This window comes from Mytilus edulis, chromosome 1, assembly GCF_963676685.1.
Source record: "Mytilus edulis chromosome 1, xbMytEdul2.2, whole genome shotgun sequence".
In the NCBI taxonomy this organism is placed as follows: domain Eukaryota; kingdom Metazoa; phylum Mollusca; class Bivalvia; order Mytilida; family Mytilidae; genus Mytilus; species Mytilus edulis.
This window is the reverse complement of record NC_092344.1, coordinates 103,456,070-103,481,680: the sequence shown is the minus strand read 5'-3', so window position 1 is coordinate 103,481,680 and position 25,611 is coordinate 103,456,070. Positions and strand designations below refer to the sequence as shown.

At 31.6% G+C, this 25,611-nt stretch overlaps 1 protein-coding gene across 8 annotated transcripts; it reads right to left on the bottom strand.

Moving 5' to 3' along the window:
• Positions 1-390: 390 nt before the first annotated feature.
• On the bottom strand, positions 391-25,269 carry LOC139516616 (uncharacterized). 8 transcript variants are annotated; one of them, XM_071306825.1, is made up of 8 exons: positions 25,134-25,269; positions 9,550-9,684; positions 6,909-7,058; positions 6,151-6,383; positions 3,694-5,753; positions 3,039-3,319; positions 2,574-2,759; positions 391-2,199 (listed from the first exon to the last, which is right to left on the bottom strand). In XM_071306825.1, exons 2-8 carry the CDS (start codon positions 9,640-9,642, stop codon positions 2,095-2,097), a joined length of 3,108 nt encoding a protein of 1,035 aa, XP_071162926.1. In that variant the 5' UTR covers positions 9,643-9,684; positions 25,134-25,269; the 3' UTR covers positions 391-2,094. The 8 variants fall into 8 exon arrangements, with proteins under 8 accessions (XP_071162926.1, XP_071162976.1, XP_071162918.1 ...); XM_071306875.1 differs by having other exon boundaries at positions 9,583-9,684; positions 25,134-25,238; XM_071306817.1 differs by lacking the exon at positions 25,134-25,269 and adding an exon at positions 24,758-25,094.
• Between the last annotated feature and the right edge of the window lie 342 nt (positions 25,270-25,611).

Below are 25,611 nucleotides of genomic sequence, written 5' to 3'. Positions count from 1 at the left end.
AAAACGACGTTTGCCATTCCATTTGATGAGGGAATATAACTCGGAAAGCAATTGTAGATAAAACAGTTTTGTTGAATTGGATTTCTATGATTTTCAATAGTTGGTCGTTATCAAAATTTGTATCCCTTCTTTCTAACATGTTTTACTTTGAACCCGATTTTTTCCAAGATTTTTCAATAGAATTGACGTTGACGCTTATCCTTGTCAAGGTTTGAAATACCAATGTCATGTTGTTTTGTATAGCAAACGTAAAATGATGATTCCTTTAACATGTACAGTTTAGCCTGAAATTCAACAACAACAGGATTTCAAAAGAAGAAGTTATTACTTAAGTAGCTTGACGTACATCAAATAATATGATAAGATAAAACTAAACCAAAACAACAAATGTTTCAATGACTATATCAACAGTTTTATTCAAAAGATGACAACAAAATAAAAAAAAATACAAATTATAAATTACTTTTTGACTGCAAATCTAAAGGACGGCTTTTGAAGTTTACAAACAGTGTTTGTTTTTTCCTTCAGTATTATAACAATCATTTATCACAGATTTTTAATAAGGACGGATATAATATAAACATTAGACTTATCACAATTGAAATGTGTGTTTGAGGTCTCTCTGTTTTATCTTATTGACGAAGCAGAATTTCCTTTGTAATAATAAAAATGCACACAAGATGGTGAGTGCGCCATTTTATGCATGATTCATTAAGTTTTTGAGACAAAAATGTAGTGAACTTAACATTCTTAAACAATAAATGGTAGGTAACAGAAAAGCAAGTGGGCTATTTTATTCAAATTTTTCCAACAATAAAGGCTGTTGATTTTAAATCTCACAAATTTCACTCAGCATTTTATATTGAAAAACAGTTATGTAATAGTTTTTATTTCTAAAATCTTTGAACATATTTGAAAAGTGGCATGAGCTCCTTCAATATAAAATAAAAGTCAACAAAACTATTTCCATGTATGATATTTGAAAAAGGCAATTTCAAATTATCACAGTTATTTCAATAAAAATGTGCATTTTCCTTAAAACATATTTTTTAAATATATATTCTACACCATTTTATATGTCAACCATTACTATGTGTCATTTAAAGTACCATAAAGTAAAAACATTGTGATTTTAGTTTTTTTCACATTTGAACTATTCAACCGGTTTTCATTAAAAAGAGAAAAGATTATATACGATCCTAGTTTGCCATTAAATACTCCATTGGACACAGAAAATGAATAAGATATTTAAACAGTAATACAGAAATTCATTCATCCAAAAAGTGAATTTTCTTCTGTATCATACTATACTTAACATGTTAACGCTTGTAGCACATTTATAATAAAAAAAAACAATATCATTTTAAAAACACAGAAGATATATGTCAATGACATTTAGGGAAGAAATTACTATGCAATCATAGGGTGAAACATTGAAATTTGATTGATTCAAATATAAACACTTACTAATTATCATGCTGTTCTTTTGAGGGTCCCTGTCATGGCAGATGTATAGGAATAATATTGCCGGAAAGATTTAATAGAAAACTACGATAAATTTGTAAAACTGTATTTCATTTAGGGTATACCAGCTAGGGACTTGTTTGATTTCAAGTTCCTTCTTGATTTAGAAAAATATTAATTTAAATTTGCATTAAAAGTTCTGAAATTGTGAAATATACAACATGACAATCACGATGATGCTGATGATGAAGGCGTTTAGATACCTATGTATATATATATAGTATGATAATGATTGCACTTGAATATTGTTCATTTTTTTTAAAGATAGGAAAGAAGAGTATGTCTTTAGAATAATATAGAAATAGAGACTCCTATCTCAGTAGGCACTATTCATTTGAAAATGTAAATATTGTTTTAAGTTCATAACATGGAGACATGTATCATTTTATATGAAATCAGTATTCTTCATTTAAATGAAACATAACATATATAATATAAATTGAAACAAACTTCAAATTTAATTTGTAGTCTATTTGATTGTTATATGGAAAAAAATATGTCTGTCCAAAAAGCAAAAATATGCTTGAACAGAAAATGTTTATGCTGACAGCTTGATTGTTAATTTAACATCTATCGTCTTTTCTTCCTTCCTTTTGACTGTTTCGCTGCTCCCGTCACAGGATCTTCTTCCTGTTTTCCGCCTGTAGATTCTACTTCTTCAATCATTCCCTTTGCCTAGAAAAAAGACATTTGTTTGAAGACACATAAAATACTTTATATTCATAAAACTTAGGTTATATAAACCAAATCAATCTAAGTAATCAAAATATGACCATGATCAGTGGAAAATATTGCGTGCATATGAAGACGATAACAAGATATAAGCCTCGGTATAAGAGCTGAGCTGTATTTCTAACATTTACAGTCCGCAGGAAGACATTCCACACTATAGTTGGAACCATGGCTTTGACTCCGAGTTGACAAGTATTTGCTCTTACTCCTAAATGCTGCGTGTTTAGCGTAGAATCGCATCATGCAATTTTCAAAGTGTTGTTTTCATTTCTTTCTTGCAAGTTTAGGTTGAATCATAACATGATAAGAATACTAACCCAGACAAAGAACGTTGCTGCACCAGCACTGACATCTCGTATATGTTCGAGAGTGTAATCTGCAATGACCTTTTTGGACTGTACAGCTGCGGCTAAGAAACAATCCTTGGGATCAAATTTCTGAATCTTTCTCATGACAGATTCTCGTCCAGTTTTACCCAGAATGCTCTGGCATGTTCTCCACACCTGAAATAATACAATATGATAATCAAAGTTACCGAGTACCCTAGTACAAGAACTTGCTCGAATGTATATGACTGTGTCATGTTAAATTATTATGAATCCTTTTATCAACCTTATTTATTTTCAAAGTCTTAGAAACTTTAAGCTATATAATTACAGATTCATCAAGCTTTCATACCATAAAATAAACTACAGTACTCTAACATTCGTTCGGATGTTGCAGCCAGTTATACATAAAAACAGAGAGAAACCGAGTGTATATGAAAGGAAATAAACTCTCACCTTAACTTCTTTCATTGGATGTCCTAATAACAAGAATGCTCCCATCAGTGACTGATGTACACCCTCTGGTGGGTTAGAATAGGTCCTGATCTCAGCAATAGTCTTCTGGTCCATGTTCAGCACTGAATGACGAAGTTTTTCTATTCTAGCTAACTGGTCACGGAGTCTTTGTGCAACAACTATTTGTAAGTCCAACTGATTGTCAAAGTTGGCTGCCTTTGCTCTAGCCAGTGCTTTATCAATGGCATCCAGTTCTCTCCTCTGTGCAGCGTTTTGCAGTTCTGAAATAAGGAACCACAATTAAAATCGCTGATTACATTGATATGGTTCACATATTACGTATGTGACCAATGGGATAAGTATATTAGTATACAAAATAAATAACTTGCAGCACCCATTTTTGGTAAATGATACCAAATGTTTTTTAAAAAACAATCTCTTTAACTGACATATAAAGATCTTTTGCAATGCTAAGTTCTATATAAATAAAGTTGTTTTTCAATTAATATTTCATTGAATATTAATAAAATAAAATATGACATTTTCAGTCATAATTTATTTATTTAGTATATTCATCTTTTCTTTTAGTATTTCTTAACATTTGATTAATGTTTCTTACTTTCTGAAATAACCAAAATGTTGTCGCATATATTACCTTCTTTAGCTTGAAGAAGTTCCAACCATCTCCTAGCCTTTTTAACAGATTCATCGTCTTTGCCTCCGGCACTTTCGTACATTGCAATTGCCTTCTCTAGAGAATATTGATCTTTCTGTTGCATTGCTCTTTCCATTAATTTCTTGGCATTTCGTCGCTGCTTTTCGTCATCTGGTAAATCTTGATTATCATTGTCATCGACTAATTCTTCCTCTGATTCCGGTTTCTGTAAAAGTTGTTCCATCAACATCTTGGCGTCATCTTTGTACAACTCTGAAGCTGGTTTTCTATTGATTTGGTACCTAGCCAAATGTAAAAGAACACCTTTGGCATCCCTTTCATATATATCCATCATGTATTCTCCAAAGTCTTCAAGTTTAGTCAGGAAAAGTTTAAGTCCGTCTTGCTCCATCAATTTAACTGCGTCATTGTCTGGAGAATCATCTGCGTGTCGTCTGTGGAAACAAGCGACTACATTGTCGTAACCAGTTGGAGCGGGAATTAAAATTTCAGGCTCGGATGTTTCAACAGTCTCTGTTATAACGGTTGGTTCGCTGTGGTCGTCCTTTATTAGATCCGCCTTCTCCTCGTCAATAGCATGTCCGTCTGATTCTATCAGGTAAGAATGCACATTATAAACACTTGACGGATTGCCCTTCTCCCGAGCAAATATGTTGAGAGAATACTCTCCCTCAATTGGCATGTCCATATCAAATGTCCAAGTACCATTTTTATTTGTAGGTTTAACTATCATGTGTTTCCTAGCGTTTGGATCTTGACTATGTATTTCACACACAAGTTCGACGTCGTTTCTAGCTTTAAAGGTGACAGATGCTTTGCCGTCCTTCGTAATTACTGAGCCGCCCGGATTACTGATTGCCTTTACTCCAAGTTTATCAGCTATGGATTTCTTACCGATCTTCCCATCCGTGATATTCGGGAATGGTTCGTTAGTTCCCTTTTCTATGTATTTGATCAGGTAGTTCAAGACATTCGATGCATCTCCGTCTTCACCTTCGTCATTTGCATAAAGTTTCATTGCATATTCTCCATCCTGTGGTAGACGTAGATGAACTGTGAACTCACCATTCTCCTCTCTGATTACTGCGTATTTACTTAGTGTTGCCTCATCAACAATAGCATTTTTAAGAAGTTGGTGAAGACGGACATCTTTGTGTGCACCAAGTTTGATATCAACCCTTCCATCTTTTGAAATAATAATTGCTCCATCGTGCGATTTAGCTTTAAGACCTGCGTTCTTGGCTTCAACGCCAGGACCCCATCCAATTTCTGGACAATCTGGTAACGGCATACAGTTCTTTTGAGGGTCAGAACATGAAATCAGGTATGTACAACAAAGATCAAATACATCAGATTCTCGCTCATCTAACCCAAAAACGTCCATCTTAAATTTACCAGCAACCGGAAATCGTAATGCAAATCTTAATAAATCGGAATTATGCTCGAACATTACAAATCTTTCAAGAGACAGATTGCCTCCATCCAATCCACTCTCTGCTCGATTTTGATATAACATGTATTTAAATCTGAAGTATTCACTTTTCTCTTTAGGCAATCCAAATTCAAGTCCTACTTCTCCTTTGGTTGCAGTTAACATACATTGTTCTTTAGTCTTGTCTGTGTAGGACATATCAAGATAATAGAATCTTTCACGGATATAAGTATGATTTTCAAATTCAGAAACAGTATGCGGCTTCTCCAGAAGTTGCCATGACTTTTCGTCAGGAAAATGTGTCCAAATTAACTGGTCAGGGTCGGGCAGGAAATAAAACTCATTAACTCTGTGTTGTGTTTCTCCTTCAGAAGTTTCTTCGTCATCCTGGGTCACGTTACCATCGGTGTCCACTAAAGTCCACTCGCCTGACTTTTTACCAACAACACATGCAGAGGCCCAGAAGGCATCGATAAAGCGCCATTCGCCATCAATATATACGGCATTCCATTGAGCACCCATCATTTTACGGTCTACTTTACTGCCTACTTCATATGCTGCACTCTTGTTCATACCGCTGATAATTACACAGGCTATTCCTGCCATTCTGTCAAAATATATGAGAACATTTATATAGAATACAGCGATTTTAATGTATATTGAAATAATCCCTATGCATTTACTGTATAAACTATAACTCTGGCTCCAGTAAACTCAGCAATTGTCTGGAAAAGCATCATAAGTTCACTCAAAAACAAAGGGAATTATTGTTTTGTTATATGTTTGTTTTTTGTGTGTTTTTTTTTTCATTTATATAATATTGTTTTTTCGGAAGTTTTTTCGTTATAAATCAGGCCGTTCGTTTTCTCTGTTGAATTGTTTCACATTTTTCATGTCGGGGCCTTTTATTAGCAACTAAACAGTATGTGTTTTTCTCATTGTTGATAGGCGTACAGTTTCCGATAATTGCTTAGTAAAAAAAAGTAAAACATTGTAACACTTACTGGCAAAGACCTGACACAAGATGGGCGTGGTTTCCCATGTTCTTTTGGATCTTTAAAAAATATTCCAGTGGTGAATGCGTAGGAGGGTCATTTTCTGTTTTCAGACTGTACACATCTACAGACGACACCCATCTGAAAATGGCACGAACTTTACACATGTCATCCCATTCTGGATTCTTTGTTAAGTATGCTATCAACTCTTTGAAGGTACCCACAAGTAAATTGGGTGGTGACTGAAAATAAACATGTAATGTATTTGTGAATTTTAAATAAAGGAAAAATATATAGTCGCAGTGTACTTGGAGGATATACATAGATATCGAGCGAGCGGTAGATTACGCAAATGACAGTACTGATTTTCAGAACTCTGACTTAGTACGTTTGTTCTTACGTAGACACAAGTAGGTGGTATGTTTATCCTACTGATTACACTTCTAATACAATTTTCTTTCAACAAACAAATTAAAAGAACCCCTTATGTACATATTTCTGTCAAAGTAAATACAGCTTTGTCAAAATAAGATCTTTCGTGAGTCAATGCCCTTTTCCCTGTGCTCAGACCTAAGTGTTATATCTTTGATGCATCTACAAATTTAAACTGATCTGTTCGAAAATATGATGTTTGGTGAATGTGCATGAACATTCATTCCTAAGATTTACAGGAAAATAACTATACATACGAAAAAAGTGGCGCTATTATTGCTATTCTTTATCATGTTAGTTTAATCAAAGTCATTACTAAGAAAACTAGTATTTACATTTAGTGAATAATCGTCAACATGTGTATATTTAGATAACTGGAACACATCAGCTTTCCGTCGTTTAGGGGGACACGGAGGAGGAACTTGTGGCTTTGATGGCTTCTTATCAGGTGGTCTTTCTGTTCCTGTTGTTTGTGGTCTTGAGTCCTACAATAAAAACATTGCTTATTATTGAAATCCTAATCAAACAAGCGTATACCATCACAAATAAATTACTGTATCATAGTTTACAGTTTTATTTTTCAACTAGAAATTTTATAATAAAGTTCTATATATCTTAAAGTTTTAAAATTTTAATCTATTTATTTGTTGTTAAGTGTATATGCAATCATATATGTCGATTTAACAGTTCATACCAAATTCACGACACGTTACCATAAAGATTAAATTTACAGGTCATTGCTGTAAAAAACTGTTTTATCATGAATATGTCCATTTGAAATATTTAAACCGTGCATTCATCACAAGTGGCATTCATGATCTAACGCAGACACTTAAGCTTATCCAGTACATGCTTATTTTTACAATAAACACATGGATGATATGAACACGAACCACTCTAAATTTTGAATTGATGAGAAGCAGACAGTCAAATTAATATCCTGATCACTCTAAGTCCTTATTTTAGTGCAAGTAGTTACGGTAAACGTTCGGGTGTTTTGAATCCATTAAACAACCATTGATTTAAGTATACCATTCCATTAACATTTGGCCAACTGGCTTTTGAGGCACTATTTTTTAAGTTTACTTAGTTAAAGATTCAATGAATTATATATACCAAACCTACTCAGATAAAAATGAAAATGACGATAAAACAACAGGGGGACATTGCTCTATCTTTAAACAGAAACGACCAAAAGTCAAACAAAACACCTTTCTATTGTTGAATATTGTAAGTTGATCTCTCGATTTTTTTGTTGGGTTGATGTCACATTGACGTACACTCCACATCTGCTTTGATCAATGGTCAATATTGTATGTAATGAAAACAAAAAGAAATTGGAAACCGTTTGTTATTCAGACTAGTGCATGCTTATTCAAAATATTTTCGGGAACCCCCTTACAATCGTTCAAATTAGAATAAATAAAAGAAGATATCCTGAGTCCGTGTGAAAAGAAGAAGGAAGTTTATATAAAGAGTAAGTTCAAACTGGTTAGATATATAATTTCTAATGATATACTTGTGTTTTCTATGATAATTGTACAGTTAACTTTCACTTGACTTTTTAAGTGTTTTATAATAGAATATATGGTTATAAAGTGTTTTATTACGTTATTTTCATACGTTTTTAATTTTTATGGCAATTGACCTACTTTAGTTCAAGCAAAATTGAACTTGTATCTTAAAGATGTCATAATGAGGGCGAGACCCGTTGACTATTATGAAGTTCTGTCAGGGAAGTTAATACCAGTTTGGCTATTGATTGGTTGAAACAACTGTTCACATGAGAAAATGATAACAAGGGGATAGATAAGGCAGGATTCCCATGATAGATTATATATAGAAACCTTATATACAAATAGACAAACGTTTTAATTGCTATTATTCATCTTGAGAATTACAGAAAAATATATAAAGAAACATTAATAAATCACACCATACAAACCAATTGCATCAACTAAAATTTTCACAAAAACATGTGATTATAAAAATATGAAAATATGATCATCATGATAAAATTAGGAGAATCGATAAGTTTTGATGATTTTTTATATCTTCCTTTTTAAAAAAAACAAGTATTATTATTTTTTTAAATAGATAAATAGTATGGACGTCTCAAAACAGAATATAGAATCTCAAAACAACGCATGATTTGGGTTCTCGTCCTTTCGTCCTCGGTGAATAGTTGTTGCATTGGCAATTATATCACATCTATTCTATCTCGTACAACAGCAAGTATCAAAACGAAATAAATAAAGAATCGGAAATATACTTAAAAGTATGATAAGAGTCCATGCCCACGCATATGATATATTTGGCTACAATAAAACTACCAACACGTACAGAAATACAACTAACAACAAGAATCAAAACACATACATGCTAACGCAAAACGAAACTTTTCATAACATGCTACAAGAATAAATTATCAAGCTAAAATAGAACAGATATAATATGCATATATATATATAGGACGGTCTACAATGAACATGCATTATCATGCTTATTACATGGTTGTTACACATTCGACACTTACAGTCGATGGCATTCTGAAATATCTACATATACTAACATATAAAAGACTTGCAATACTGACTGTGTTGTTACAATAAAGGTTAAATACCCGTACCAATCATTTAATCTTTATAATGTTATCATGTTTTTGTCAACCCTTTCATGTACATAATGTCTTTAATAAAACTAATCGTTTGAAACTGTTATTATAAAATAATGTAAATGAAATAAAATGGATTTTAAACGTTCATCGTCGATTTTGATATGTTTCATAAGCTTTGAAAATAATTACGACAGTTAAAAGTCAGCAATTCAATTTTTAAGCAAATAGAATGATTCTTATGAGGGCGTAAACATATTGTTCAAATGAAAAGAATGTAGCAACGCTAGAGCTGTTTTTTTTATACTTTTAAATTTACTATTCTTGATTGGTACAAGTATGAGAGAAAGGTGCAGACTCACAGGTGCATCATGCTGACTAGCAATGCCGTTTACTTTGTTGTTCGGAGATGACTGAGGTCGCTGTTGAGTTTGTTGACTTGTACCGGAACCCATGGTTTGTTGTCTAATACCTCATTACATGGTCACTCTAACTATCTGAAACAACAAGGTAAAATTAAGCAATCAACAATCAATCAACATGCGAAAATCCTATTATATATCATTTAGCTGACAGCTGATATAATATACAATGGGCGGATTGTTAAATAAATGATACTCAATCAACTACGATTTCTGATATAATTCCTTGAGAAAGGCTTGAGTATAGCATGGAGCGGGATTTTACCCGGGTATCGTATGCGCGTGAGAAAGTTTAGAAGAGTAAGAAAACGAGTTGATTCAATGTATGCCATAACCAATCGAGCAATTGCAATACATTTGATTTAATTCATATACTCTAACTATTATCATTTTAAAAAATCCTGTTTTTCTTCTACTTCTGTAGAATTGGATCGCATATATGCTCCGACATACTGTGGGCTTACTTTCGAAATATATGTTTTTAAACGAAAGATGAAAAGCAGTCCCGCATTTAACTATGACCATCCGGTTGAAGAAAATTCAAAGTATTTACCATTTTTTTGTAATACCATATTTAAAGAAACAAGAGCTAATTGTAACCCAACACCTATAGTTCGTACATTCGTTCGTCCAAAAAATATTTTTGTCACATTTTTCTCCAAAAATTTTTAACGCAATGAGTTCTTATTTATTTTGGAGTTTGAGAGTGGTAAATTGTTACTTGTGAGCCCTTCTCGAATTTATAATATAAACCTGTTTTCTGTGTGCCAATACTTTAAAATTTTAAGTGGTAAATGAACTTTATTGAAAAAATCATTCCTCACACATTTCTTCTATACTACTGAACAGAATGACTCTACATTAATCCAACTCGAAAGTGATGCGTTGTGTGAGGTATTTGGATCTATGAGACAACTACTTTATCTTTTCCAGCATTTAGAATTATGAGTGGGGGCACCGCGTGCAATCTTATTATACATTATCATAAATCGTTTTCATTTGTTTGTCTAATTGATTAAACACCGCACAGTTAAAAGACTGTCACTTATTACGTTCAGGACAGACAAAAAAATACAATTCATCCAACAATAGGGAACACATTTTAATATATTTGATCAAAGATATTACGTGTCATTGGGTATTTTAATAGTAATCACATTAAGTTAAGACTACACTCTGTTAAGGGTTTTTCTGTCTTGTCTATTAAAGATTTATATTTGTGTAAAATAAGTAGTTCTTCTACTATTTCTTTTTTTTTACATATCGTTTTGAAACTTTTATTGAAATCGTAAAGTTGTGCTTTGTTGATCAAAACGGTAAAACATTGTAATAACTGCGGGAAAACTCCAGCCTGATGCTTACTGTTGTTTGATTGATTGTTTGCGGCCTAGACATACATAACTTTTTTGTGAAATTTACCCTTAAATGGCAATTATTTTATAGAGACAATGTTCATACTAACTTAGGCAATAAAATACGTAATATATAATAACTGAGAAAAACAAAAAGAATACAGTAACTGTTTTTAGAATGAAAATAATTAACAGGTCAAAATGAAGTTTTTTGTGAAAACGCCATCACCTGAAGTCGAACGGACAATCAAAATTTGAATACTTCACATGTTAGTCGCACTGTAGAGTAAATAGGTAAGTCTCTTTTCTTTGAGAGAGTTTATCCCGTATAATACCAGTAGATCGCTGTTTATTGTATAAAAGTAAAAACAGGTTGGTGTTTATATTAAAATGTTCCCCTTAAACAATGGGTAATCTGTCTTGGAAAATGAAATTGAAAACGGGCTATTTAGTTTGTTCTTTAACATGTATTGTGACAAAATATGGATAATTCAGTAAAACCTTAAACATGATTGACAGCATTGATATATGAAACTAACAAAGGTAACAATAATCTAGAAGGTTATTTCGATAACATGTTATTAATTTTCATTTCAATTTTAAAATCCAATATATGTTTCCAGTTGGTGACCTGTTCTGTGTACATTCATTAAGATTTAGATTAAAATTCTATGTACTATTTTGTAGTTTAGATTTACTTCATCGATGGCCTATAGTATGATATGAATTATCGTTTCTCTCGATTGTCTTGCTATCTATCTTAAAAACAACTCACAAGCTGATTGTTAAATATCATATAACACGATTGAATTTCCGACATAATTTTTTTATTTTTTTTATTTGTAATTAAAATTTAAACGAATATTGGAAAAGTAACAGTTTAGGGAAGTAATAGCTCGAGCGACCTATACCTCCTATAGTCACTACTTGGCGACCTAGCATTACGATCATGCGTATTGAAGTGTGTATAAGTTACTCATTTATAATATTATATTGGCTTAAAATTACGTTAAACTTAGAATAAATTTTTAGACAGGTTTTTTACCTTAGGTTAATCTTCTTTGCAATATATGTAAATTTGATTTCCCCAATTGAAATCGTTTACATTTTTCATATCTAGTATAATTACCAATTTTTTACTAGTAAATGTTTAATAGGCTTTAACTGACATTTAATATAAATTCTATTTTATGATAAAAAAAAAAAACTTTTGGAAAATCTTATTTTTTAATGAAAATTAAATTATTAAAATACGTTTTCCCATGCTGTTATCGTTTAAACTTTTCATATTTAGTCATTATAAATGATATGTGGTATTTTTATAAGTGTTCTGACAATTTTGAAGTAACGATACTGTGGTAGTAAAACAATTACAATATAATTTAGTAAATTTGACATTTTACAGTGCTATCTCAATAATTCATAGAAGTATCTCTTCAAAGTTTATATGGATCAATAAAGATTATAATTATTACTGTTGACACACAGATAAAGTTGACACCTCTAAACAACATTGAAGTTAGGTACAAGATATATACCGTATAAAGAAAGCACACTATATCAATGTTACTATGCACCTCAGCTATGCACCTCTCTTTCCACAACCAAATTTATTATCGCTATAAATAGAATAAAATATCTGGCGGTTTACTGCCTGTGATAAAATTTTACATAGTTTTGGATAAGAACTCTTCTACGAGTTCCAGTTCAATCAACTATTCAGATTCGGTTCCCCGATTTGAAGAAGAAAACATCCTTGTTATTAGTTATTAGTTACTACCTCGTCAAAAGAATAATATAAAGTAAAGTTACTGCTCCCCTGCGATTTGCTTTAGGGTTAAATGATAAATTATAGTACATACGTCAATAAGACAGTAACTGAACGAGACCATATAGAGCTCAGCATACGGACTTCAACAACAATAAGGTGCCTATACAATATGCCAAGCTAGAGTCTATAAAAGTTGTAAATACAAAAATAGACTATATAACATAAATACACCAAAAAATCATATACTCTTGTGTCTATTTTATCAACACCATTTCCAGGACGATCTCGATAAAAAGCTACTACACACACGATTTCGGTTATGAATAAAAATGCGACGACAGGCAGCAAGTTATCTTTAATGTTGTCGCTAAATCTTCTAGTTCTTTTCGTGTTACACTGTACAAAAACATGATAACCCTTAACATTCCAGGATATGTTTTAAATATTTATTAGATACTTTCCAATACAACGAAACAAACTCTCATATAAAAAAACAATTAATGTTCTTTTTTTCCCTCAAAATGATTTTTTAAAAGTCATTAATAATGAATACATGAGAAATAAACTGGCGTATTGATTTAACTTCCTAGAGTTACCATTATTGAATATTTTAAAAGGATACTTCTATCAACAATGTATTTTTAAACCGCATATATGTGCAACCCTTTCCTATTGTATTATAACATAATTAATCTTTTAAACCCGACCTGTCAATAATCATATTTCTGAAGGTACTTTATATAACAGCATAATCATTTAAATATTCATAGTAAAGAAAAATCATTGTTATATACATACAATATCACGGAGGTCATGTCTTAGCTTAGAGTGTTCTAATTGTCTTAATATATATGCACATATAAATAAAGGCAACAAGTAGTATACCGCTGTTCGAATGTGTTAAAAGAACACGTTATGCTGCAATTGATATCGGGTGTAAATAAGACCCCTATCAATGACAATTATTCATAAATTATGTTCTGTTAATGCTTTAGAATGCAAATCTAGTCCTTAGAATTTGATTCCCACATTTCAAACGTGATGATTTGTTTCAAAGGCGTTGTTGCTGCGAGTTAATAAGGCCATATAATACATTAGAACTTAATAAAACTTTTCATTGATGATAGAATGAAATTCAAAACAGTGTAGCTGTGGCCATTGATTGACACATTAAAATCATCCATTGACTGGGACAATTTAGGTGAACGTTTGTATGTAACGACCAATGCTCAAGAGACACTCTTTCCTATGATCAAAATGTGCAAATTGTTAAACAAGTATTCAATTTTATAAAGAGATCAAAACGATTCCTCGTAGTATAGTATCAACATAGGTAAAACACACATCATCATCATTATCATCATCAACCTAATCTCTGTCGTTCTTTCCTCATTCCCTCTACTTTTTTCAGTATAGATAAGTTATATTTATATTGTTTATATTATATGATGTATGCTCACGTTCAATTTGTATTGTTATATATATTGTATTGTGGAGAAGACTTTATAAGTATGTTTTACTTGTGTCTGATCCTTTTTCGCTTTGAGCAAATAAAATATGTTTAAACTAAACTAAACTAAAACCAATGCTCACTATGTACCTTTTTAAGACACTTAAACTATGGGGTCACCAAAGGTTCTCAACACCTAAATAAAGTAATTCGAAAAATTAATCAGAAATAACACGATATTTTGATTTATATCAATTACATAAATCAAAACACAAAGGTTATTCCTGATTAATTTTTCGAATTATTTTATAATTAAAGGCGTTAAGAAAACTTTGGTGACCCCACAGTTTAAATGTCTATCGTAGGTACGTCGTGAACAGTGGTCGTTACAGACAAACGTTCACGTAAATTGTCCCAGTCAATGGATGATTTTAATGTGTCAATCAATGGCCACAGCTACACTGTTTTGAATTTCATTCTAACACGAGGTCTCACAATAAAGTGCACAGGTGTATTAAATAAGAAAAATGATAAAATTCGTGTTTTCATGATCCTAGCTAAAATATTGAATACTTCTTTTTGTAACTTCATAGGGTTGTAAAAGCGTTGACCGTGCGCACATTTTTAGTACAAAATGTACTTCGGTCAACGCTTAAACACCCCAATGAAGTTACAAAAAGAAGCATTCAATTCTTAAAAATAGATTCATATCTTGACCACAACTTATGTAGACACGAACTGCGAAGTCTGTATAAACGCACATATCCATGATATAGTTAATCATTTTAAATACAGTTTTTAGTTATTAAGTTAAATGTTGGACTTTTGAATTTTTACAATTATCTAACATCTGTCATTCTTTGTGAAATATTTCATATCTTGACCACAACTTGTATAACAATATATAAATAACAATATTTCAGTATTATAGGGACTTGTCGTTTTATGATATGCATTTGTATCCAGATGTCAAAAGTTTAAGGAGGAAAGATATCTTAATGAAAGCCAAATTAACAAGCATAGAATTTTACCATATAATCGTTATACTTTCACAGAACAACTCATATTATTGAAGTTCTATAATACTGTATTCCTTGTATTCTTTGTAAACTTTATATACCATATAGACAACCATATTAATTTTCCCTTTTTACTTGAGAAGTGTTCTTATAAACGTCATTGCAGGGACCAGGAAGTGTCTGGATATCATTGTTATTTTGACAAACAAATCATTGTTTTAAAACCACGTGTTTTAATTGATCAAGAGAAACCTCGCAATGGCCTACTTTTATGTCTCAAGATATGACCTCGTCATAAACATTGGTCAAAACTGTTTAGGGTATTACCATGATTACTTATATCTCATTTCAGACAATACTACTTGGACGCTGTCTATGAGTTTTAATTTAAATTTTCTTTTATCATGCTTATAAACAGTGTTATTTAGTAGAACTTCATTAACAGATGCCCCTCCTTAGCTGAAAGGGGCAAACAAGGAAAGGAAAGAAAACAATAATTATCAATTTGCAACTTTGTTGCGATAACGTATCATGAAAGCTTTTCATAGTTTGTTGTAAATAGTTAGATAATGTTTTCAACAAAAGTAAAAATATTGAACAAAACCAATAGAACGTTTCAATGAATGTTTAATTCAGCATTCCTTTTTTGGTCTACAACAAAGGCAAACAGTTCGATATACTTGTACAAAAATCCATTAAAGTACTTTCATGTTCGTTTAATATTTTTATTTCAAATATAACGTAATGTTGTGTGTTACAAAAACAAATATCAATTAGCTTACGTTGTTCTCAATATATTTTATTCGGTTGAGTTAATTTTAAACCACATTTTCAAAAACAAATCAAAAGACATTCTGATTTATTTACAAAATAAAAGTGATTTTTTTCTCGCTTATACCAAATAGAGAGGCAAATTTGTCACAATGGGCATATTTTTTTCCAATTATAAAGAAAATGGAAGGTACCAAACAACTTAAGCTAGCCAAATGGTATTCGGTTTTCAATGAAACAGGGAGCATATTAACTGTAAGGTTTCATGGTTGAGGCTGTTATTTAACTTTTGTTTCTTTTTAATGGACACTGAAAGCAGAGCTGCTTCTCAATTTCACCTTAGCATATCATTTGAGGTTCAAAGCAAAAAACCAGAGGTAAAATACTGTTATCTTTTATTGGAGAGTAATGGCATATATAAAACCAAAAATGAGGTGTGATGAGGAAATTTTCACCAAAGACCAAACGACATAGAAGTCAACGACAATAGGTTACGGTTTTAAAAGTGGTACCGTATTTAGATTGAAGTATTATTGTAATATTATATTATAAAATATGAAATATGTTTATAATTTGGAGTTTAAAAAACATAAGTATTTACTGAAATCACTTCATTAATAAGAACGAACTATAAAAATCAGTTAAAAAAGGTTTAACTCATCAGGTGAACAAAAATACAAGTGGACGTGGCCGAGTACTTGTACACCCCAACAACAAAAAAGACACTAGGTACAGATCTGAGAGTACTCGCAGATAACTGACAGCTAGTTCAAATACACTAACAACTAATAAAACAAATCATGCATCTAATAAAATTAACGGTATCAATTTTCTTGCACCAGATGCGCATTTCGACAATACATGTCTCTTCAGTGATCTAAATTATCAATCCGTACACATCCAACATCAACTTATAACTTGAAATTTAAAATCAATGACAAGAGGTATAAATACTGTTATCTTTTATTGGAGAGTAACAGTATAAAACAAGAAGAAGTGGTATGATGAGAAAACTTTCACCAGAGACCAAACGACATAGAAGTCAACGACTATGGGTCACTGTACGGTTTTAAAAGTGGTACCGTATTTAGTTTGAAGTATTATTGTAATATTATAAAATATGTTTATAATTTGGAGTTTTACACATATAAGTATTTACTGACATCACTTCATTCCTACAAGAATCAATAAAAGATGACATTATCAAGCAGTAAATAAAATTGATATATTTTAACAATACGATACTGTAAAGGCAAATATATAGAAAGTTGAAAAATGTTTCAAATTGTAGAATATTTATTTGACAATGTTTCTTTCTTGACGATTGGTTAAAACCCCATTTGTGATGGTAAAAAACAGATTAAGGCCAAAATATTGATACAACATATAGTTATTCTGCTAAAAGCTAATCTAACAATTAAATTATAATATACATTTAGCTTTGAAGAAATGTAATACTATGTTTATTTGACTCTCCATACAAAATCTCATTTATATATTTGTGGAACATTTTGTCTTAATTTTGGTGTACGTATCTTTTTGTTTTGACAATATCGTATCCGATATTTTGTATCTTCTTAACAACAAGATATAGAGTTATAAACCAGCGGACTGTGAATTAAAAGAGTAAGACGAATCTGCTTCAGGACGATAATTTGAGAGATAACAAAAAGAAGACGGGGTGTGGAATGGCTGTTCCGTTTGAAGAGAAAATCGAACGTTTCGTCTCTTTCTCATATATTTTAGTAAAGGCAAATTATTACGTTGCAAACGTTCGCGTTCTTACAAGACATCAAGTCTTTGTAGACTTTCTTTAATTTGTTTTCCCAAAAACAATTTGGAGTAATGTTTTTGGAGAATTGTGTTCTTAGACACAGTTTCTGGGTTTACCAAAGGTAACCTTCAAAAATATGTTCTAAATTGTGCATTTTGCATTTATATTATTTACCTTTGCAGAACAATAGTAATACATAGTCCCCCTCATTGTTCTTATCTTTATTTAATATGCTAATAAAATGACTTGAGAACTCAACTTACGCCTTGTTTATCGTCAAATTGACGTTTTTTCCATATTCTTTTTCCATATTCTAGTGAATAATGCATTAGTATAAGCGGGTTTGTACTAAATGTGTATTGATTTCACATTATTGGATTGCCCTTATTGAATATTGTTAAAGCGATATCTTTAATCATGAACAATTAGTTTAAAAACTCATAAACATAACATAATCCTGATAACATACGAACATGACCAAAAGTTTCTAGTGAAATAAATGTCCCTAAATGACCATAGAATTGATGGAAGCATTTTGATCAAGAACTGCAGATGCAAAAATCCGGTCTTGACTTCAGAAGAATGACTGCAGAGACTCGGTATTAAAACATTTTAAAATTAGCTCAATTGTTTTGAAGTCAAGTCGTATACATGTAAGATGTTATAGCTAACAATACCTCTTCCACTATAGGCTAATTATTCCTATTTGTCTTATAATCAACTATTTGTAATTATATGTATGAAACGTAAGAATAGTTGGTTGTATATGACTTAACATGGTAAATATAAACATACACTATTGTGCAATATCTGTTGTATGTATATAATCAAGCTTGAAGAAATACAGATAAATATACCTTGTAAACATGAATGGCGATTTTCTTTAGTAACACGATTTGTGGAAACGATAATGCAGAAACCAAGCAAGAATAATCGAATAACTTTGTTGTTGTCCAAAATAAGAGCGACAAGTAAACACGAAAATCATTCCTGACGGCTTTTATCAAGATAAATATGAATAGTCATGACAGACAAAATATAGATAGACACTAAAAATCTATAAAGGTTATAATCTATGGTCTTCACAACTGTAAATCAAAACAAGGAAGTTGTTGTCGTTATCCGGTATTTGTGTCGCCGTATACGGTTGTTTGTCTTTACCGTGGAGCAAGAAGAAAAGGGATTTTGTTTTATCTTGTATCCGTATTAGATATAAGAAGATGTGGTAAAGGCCAATGGGACAACTCTCCATCCAAGTCACAAATTGTTAGAGTAAACCATTATAGGTCAAAGTACGGTCCTCAACATGGAGCCTTGCCTCACACCGAACAGCAAGCCATAAAGGGCCCCAAAAATGACATTATTAGCCTATATACATGTACTTATATGGAATGTAAGAATATAAGTGTATGGGACACCTGCTGCAGTAGACATATTTATTTTCTCTTTAAGAATTCCAAATTATATAGAATTAGTTGAAACATTAGTTTTATAACATTTCATTATTTAAGAATTGAATGCTCTTTTTTGTAAATTTATTGGGGTGTAAAAGCGTTGACCGAAGTACATTTTGTATTCCGCGCTTCATACTAAAAATGTGCGCACGTTCAACGCTTTTACAACCATATAAAGTTACAAAAAAAAAGCATTTCAATACTTATAATTACAGTTTTACCTATAGGATCATGAAAACACGCCTTTTATCAAGTTTTTATTTCATTTACCTGTGCACTTTATTGTGGGACCTCGTGTCATCATGAATGAACAGTTTTATTGTGTGATACAACTGCTTAAGGAATAACACGTGATGTACAGTTAGCCAATCAGAATAAAGTATTATAGTGAAACATACATTTAATGTAATTATTGAGCAATAATAATCTTGCTTTAGTGAAATAACGTTGGTCCTATAGAGTTTTCACACAAGTTGGTGTATTGTGTATAATTTAGCTGCTAACAAATCAGATTTTGTAACAAATTGTGTCCAAACTACATGTAAATCAAATAAAAGCGTTCGCGTAAAGTTATATTGAAGAAACCATCGTTTATTCCTTGCGATCATCTAAATATTTTATTTCGTAGTTTGAAATATTTTGACCTCGTGCATTACTGAAGTGAGATTAATTGTTGAGATGCACATCTGCATGGGGCAGAAAAAGAACCCGGTACCGTTAATATAATTACTACCACTGAGCCAATACCTCTGCTGGTAGACTATTAGTTTCCGACGGTTTCACTAGTCCAGTGTACTGCCATTAAAACAGAATGGATTTTGTTTTATCGAAATCTGATGTAATCACAAAATTAACAAAAGTATAAGGTTTTGATGCTATTATAATCCTTAGTGTAAATGTACATTTTTAATTTAGACAATAACAAAATAAGTTTAAAATGTTTAAGTAGTCTTTCAGTAGGTAGGGTTTTCCTTCTGTGTTCTGTTTAAGTGAAGCATAAAATTATTAAAATTTACTTTATAAGGAAAAGAATCTCTATAAAATTATCAAAATATTTATCTATTTGTTTGTGAAATACGTAAACACAAATAATTGAAAGACCTTGAGTAAAACGTTTATTATAAGATGTTATTGCTAAATGAATAAGTTAACATATTTAAATTCCTTATGGGAGAAAATAAAATAAAACGTACACGGGCACTTGAAATGGGTTATTATTTACAACAAAAAAGTTTGGGGTTTCACTAATTACCATCAATTTGTGTATAACCAGTCCACGAAGCATTCTTACTGAAAGCAACGCTTGAAAAGTACTCCGATCATCACGTTGACACCAGTGTTAGCAGTATAAAATTGATAATGGAAATAGAATGTATCACAGAGACAACAACCCGACCAAAGAGCAAAAACCAAACGAAGGCCACTAATGGGCCTTTAACACAGAGAGAAAACCCTACAGCCGTAGGCGTGCTTCAGCTGGACCCTAAACAAAAATGCATACTAGTTCAGTGATAATAGAGGCCATACATACTCCAAATGTTTGATAGGTTCCAGATTATAAAGAATCAGTTAAAACGTTGGATTTTATAACATTTCAGTATTGAGCAAGAGAAATATTCATGTTCTTATATTTCAATATTTACTTGGTGTGTACTGGGAACAGTATATCTAATATATATGTTCCTGGTGTGTATAACATTAGCTACTAACAGAGGAAATGGTTTAACAATTCGTACAACAAACAAATAATAACAAACGCGAACATGTGAACTGCCTTATGTTGAAGATCCATAGAAACCACGATTCTTAATTTCAAATGTTTATTGGAAGCGATCTTCTGAATATCAACTTGGAAATGTTGTAAAATTAAAAGATGTGGTATGGTTGCCAACGAAAATACTCTGAACTTACTCTTTGATTTAGTTCTGGATTTTTGCTATATATGTTTGGTCAGTTTTTGTATTATCAGCTCCTAGACAAAGTTGTTGATTATCAAAGGTGTAATTTTCAATTCTCAGTGTGCGTTTTGAAGTTTTTAAATCTCAGTGTGCTTTGTTGTAATTTTCAGTGTGTAAATTTTTCGAAAAATGGTTTAAACATAGTTTTGACGAGAACGGCTTGCCATAGGTGTCACTCTCGAGCACAACTGCAAAGATATTTATTGTCAAAAAGCGTAGCTGGCGCAGTATAATTGGTATCTTTAATACTATTGTAAACTCTGTGGTAGACGCACACGAGACAATATCGAAATAGATTATAAATACTTAAGTAGTCTTTCAGTTTCTCAGATTTGGCGTTCTGTTTCAGAAAAAAATAAGTGAGGCTTAAAATTGTACTTTATAAACGAAAAGAATCTTGATAAATTTATCAAAACATTAATCAACTTCTTTGTGAGATATGTATACATAATGAATTGAAATACATCAAGTAGAAAGTTTATTATAAGTTTTTATTGCTTGATGAATAACCGACATTTAAATCCCTTATGGGACTCAAGAAAAAACGTACATGAGCACTGAAAATATGTTATTATTTACAATAAACGCCCTCTAAAAATCTGGGTTTCCCTAATTACTGTCACCTTGTGTATAAGCATGAAGCATTCGTACTGAAAGCTTCGCTTGAAAAGTTTTCCCATGACAACTTATGATTCAGTATAGTTTAAAAATGGAAACCCCATTAAAAAATACTATACAATGACAAAATGTTATTTTCAGAAATCTCCCATTAAACGTTAAAAGACATGACAGTCGAGATTGCGAGGTGACAACCCACAAACACAATTCATGCAGATCATGCAGGTCACCCATCAGCCTTCAATAATGGACAACCTAAATGGTTTACTGGTAAAGAAATATGGTCTTCTGGCGATCTACCATTTAGCAAAGTAAATATATGTTAAAGAGGGGCGTCCCTTTGGTGTATGCTCAAGCTCAATGGGAGTTTTGAAAGTTCTAATCGATGCAAGGTATCACGAGACTCATACTGAGAAAAAAATTGCAAAAACTGATTAAGGGGTTTGCATGTAATCTTTTGTACAGACGCATTATTTCCAGTACCAGACTAAATTCCCGCGCCTTCAGCTGTCGACCAACTTTTCATTGCCTTCCTTTTATAGATTCGATGTTAATACAATGTCGTGTGTATGAAATATTTGCCACTGAATGTAAAGTTTATAAAAATTGATCAGACAATCAACAATGGACAGGTATCCACACCGTCCCATCCATTTCAGATTTGATTTTTGGTGTTTTAACGCCACTTTTAATCACCGCTTTTGGGATATTTCATGGCGGCCAGTTTTTTTCGGTGAAGGAAGCCGGAATGCCCAGAGAAAACAACCGACCTTCGATAGGAAAACTGACAATCCTAGTCAATTTTAAGATTGGAGTCGACAGCACCCACACGAGCGGGATTCGAACTCAGAACCTCAGTGTTGACTGGCTATTGATTACAGTAGTAACTACTTAGACCATTCGGGCACCGAGGCCCCTACCCATTTCAGAAGTGTTTTTGATATATTCAACAGTAGTGACTACATATTTGAAACCAAGATCTTCTGTGTGATGTCTAAAGAACTTAAGTTGAAATAATATGTTTAATGTAGGAGAAATTTCTTACATCTTTCAAAGCAACACGCATTGCATACTCACTAATTCGGTTAAATGTTCCTTTCTTCCAATGATCTGACAATATCATGGACTCACAAGTTATGCTAATTTCAATTTTATGGTAAGACTTAAAGAAACGTGTAAGGAGTGTTATCAATGAGCAGCAAGATATCACATGAGACTCTGACTTAGACAGGTAATCAGGAATCAATTTCTAATGTGCCTCATCGTAGACCAACGAAACTCACAGTTTCATAAAAGAACACACAAAATGGAAAGTACAAGAAGATAGTTATCTCTATAATGACAATACAATAGGTAACAACACTAACAAGTTAAAAAACACTGTATTAAACCACACACTACACTTATAGTACGAAAGTACAAGAGTTCATTTGTTCTTTCTTTAATTTTCACTTTAAAAAGTTAACACGAAATAATGATAATAATGACGTTTCCTACCTGCTATATAATATGTCCATTTATGTCATAATCAACACCATATTTACACGCCAATAAATAATTAATGAATTCATTACGTTACCTTGAAGGAGTCCATTGTTCTACCAGTAAGTATATACCTAGTTTCAAATTTATTGATTTATAAATCCTACGCGTCTACAGTTCGTAGGTCTTAATGGTACAAACAATAAAAATAAATTTAACTTACTGGAGCGTTTGAATTAAACTTTTGAAAGGCCTATACCCGGATTTTAAAACACGTTTATTTAACCGACCATATCTGTTTTCTTACATTGTTGTCAAAACTTAGTTATCGATTCCAATTGAATTTTAGCGGTAGACAGTTTTGTTTTTGTTTGTATATCCATACATTAGGAAACGGATTATCTAAAACAGTTTCGTTTGCATTATCGAATACCACGACATTCAGTTACCAAATATAATAATCGTTAATGAGTTAGAGTTTTTTTTAGACACTTGTATATTTCTTTTTAAGAAACGAATTTGTAATACTGCAGTTTATTGGGATATGAATTGTATGTAATCGGCTAGTTGGAGCTAATATTATAAACGCCTCTTCCAATATATATGCATCCAAGTTAAGATATGCTTTACCTTCCGATCTTTTATGTGCCATACTAAAATGAGGCTTCATGTTTGATATAAAATTGATTCCTATGGTATTCGACCCGAAGTGTTTACCATGAATTAGGATTCAATTTGACTAATTTGTTTTGTGTTTATACCCGGAAGACCTGGCGTAAATACAAATATTTTAAATCCAGCTAAACTAAATGTTTGAGTGATCAATATAGTAGATAGATTTGTACATCTTAGATCATAAATAGATAACCCATTTCAATTAGGTAACTGTCAGGAAACTTAACATAGTAAACAAACTAAACAAGAGGGTAAATTTTAACATGTAAACTAATCGCAATATATCATTGCTTAATCGAACAGAATGTAACGTAAATCAACAAAATATCGGGGTATTTGGGCTGGTAATGAATCTTTATGTTTTAGCAAACAAAATTCAATTGGTAAAGAGATACATACAAGATATCAAAATAGAGCATATGTACAAACTTACAAAATAATTACAAGAATAAGAAGCCAGTACCAATGTGTTGCTGGTTCATAAAAAGAAAGCATTTGCTAGTTTAAGGGGGGAAACAAAGTGTACTTATATCGCCCAAATTAATTCAAGTCTTTAGTCTACCACAATTTTTTATAAGACCTGTTGATGAGCAGACTTTTCAGAGCTTATGATAAAACATCAAGTTTTCTTCGAATCTTACAAAATATTACTAGAATAGAAAGGTTATAGAATTGGATTAAACTTTGTTATAACCTATATTAATCTTTCAGTCGTGTTTGCTTAAGTGAGGCTTTATTAAATTCAGTTTTATAATGTGGATTATGTCAGTAAAAGGCTAAGAAAACTTCTAAAACCAAACATAATAAGACGATTAATTCCATACCTGTTGAAAGTCGTGATGTTTTTGTCTCCTAAACAACGTCATTAGTTCATAAGTCCCACAAGAAATGTTAGAACAGTAAATTTTACATGGAACTGGTGGAATAATTCCTCTAAGCATGAGGCTGTTACAGTGTGACTCTACACATATACAAACTACGTTTAAACGCAACGAATTTTAATTTGACAATTTTTGAATCGCGTCTTTAGGGTGGATTTAAGTCATAATGTACATTTTACATGCACTATCTCGAAAAGTAACTTATGGGAGCATACATAAATACCAACGCTTTGACATACAAAGGCAGCTTACTCACTCAGTCATGACTATTGCATAATATAAATATAACTATAAAGTATAAATAAACTATGTAACTAACCTCTTTAAATTGCAAGTCCGTATTTGATAGAAACTTTATCTGCATATGAGTCTTTTAAGAAAATTGATTTAATATTTATCACCGTGTTAGAACAGGTACTTTGTCACGTGATAAGAACAAACATTTTTATTTATTTACACTCTTTTGTTAACATCACAATGGGTGGCGTTAAGTATTTGTTTTTTTAATTAAGCTTTTATTATTTTGTTTTAAATTCCTTTACCATTTATATTTTTGCGATATTTTCAATAAATCGGATTTGCATTTGATTTTAATCCGTTTGCCATAATTTTATAGCTAGAATCATGAGTGTTTAATATACAAAAAATAGAAAATAGTCGGTTATATCAGGGAAGTAAAATGAAATATACCACTTCCATGGTTAAACAAATATTTGTAAAATTAAAATAACTGACCAAAGATTTCCACAAATACCTTGAAATTGATTTTATATTATACAAGACTATGAAAGTCAATT

What these genes read in the sequence shown, in the direction of transcription:
- LOC139516616 (XM_071306825.1), bottom strand. Translation starts at nt 9,642, where the DNA reads ATGGGTTCCGGTACAAGTCAACAAACTCAACAGCGACCTCAGTCATCT. An exon ending in ACTTCTTCAAGCTAAAGAAG is followed by an intron (nt 3,320 to 3,693) that starts GTAATATATGCG and finishes TCCTTATTTCAG; the next exon opens with AACTGCAAAACGCTGCACAG. An exon ending in CAGCAACGTTCTTTGTCTGG is followed by an intron (nt 2,200 to 2,573) that starts GTTAGTATTCTT and finishes TCTTTTTTCTAG; the next exon opens with GCAAAGGGAATGATTGAAGA.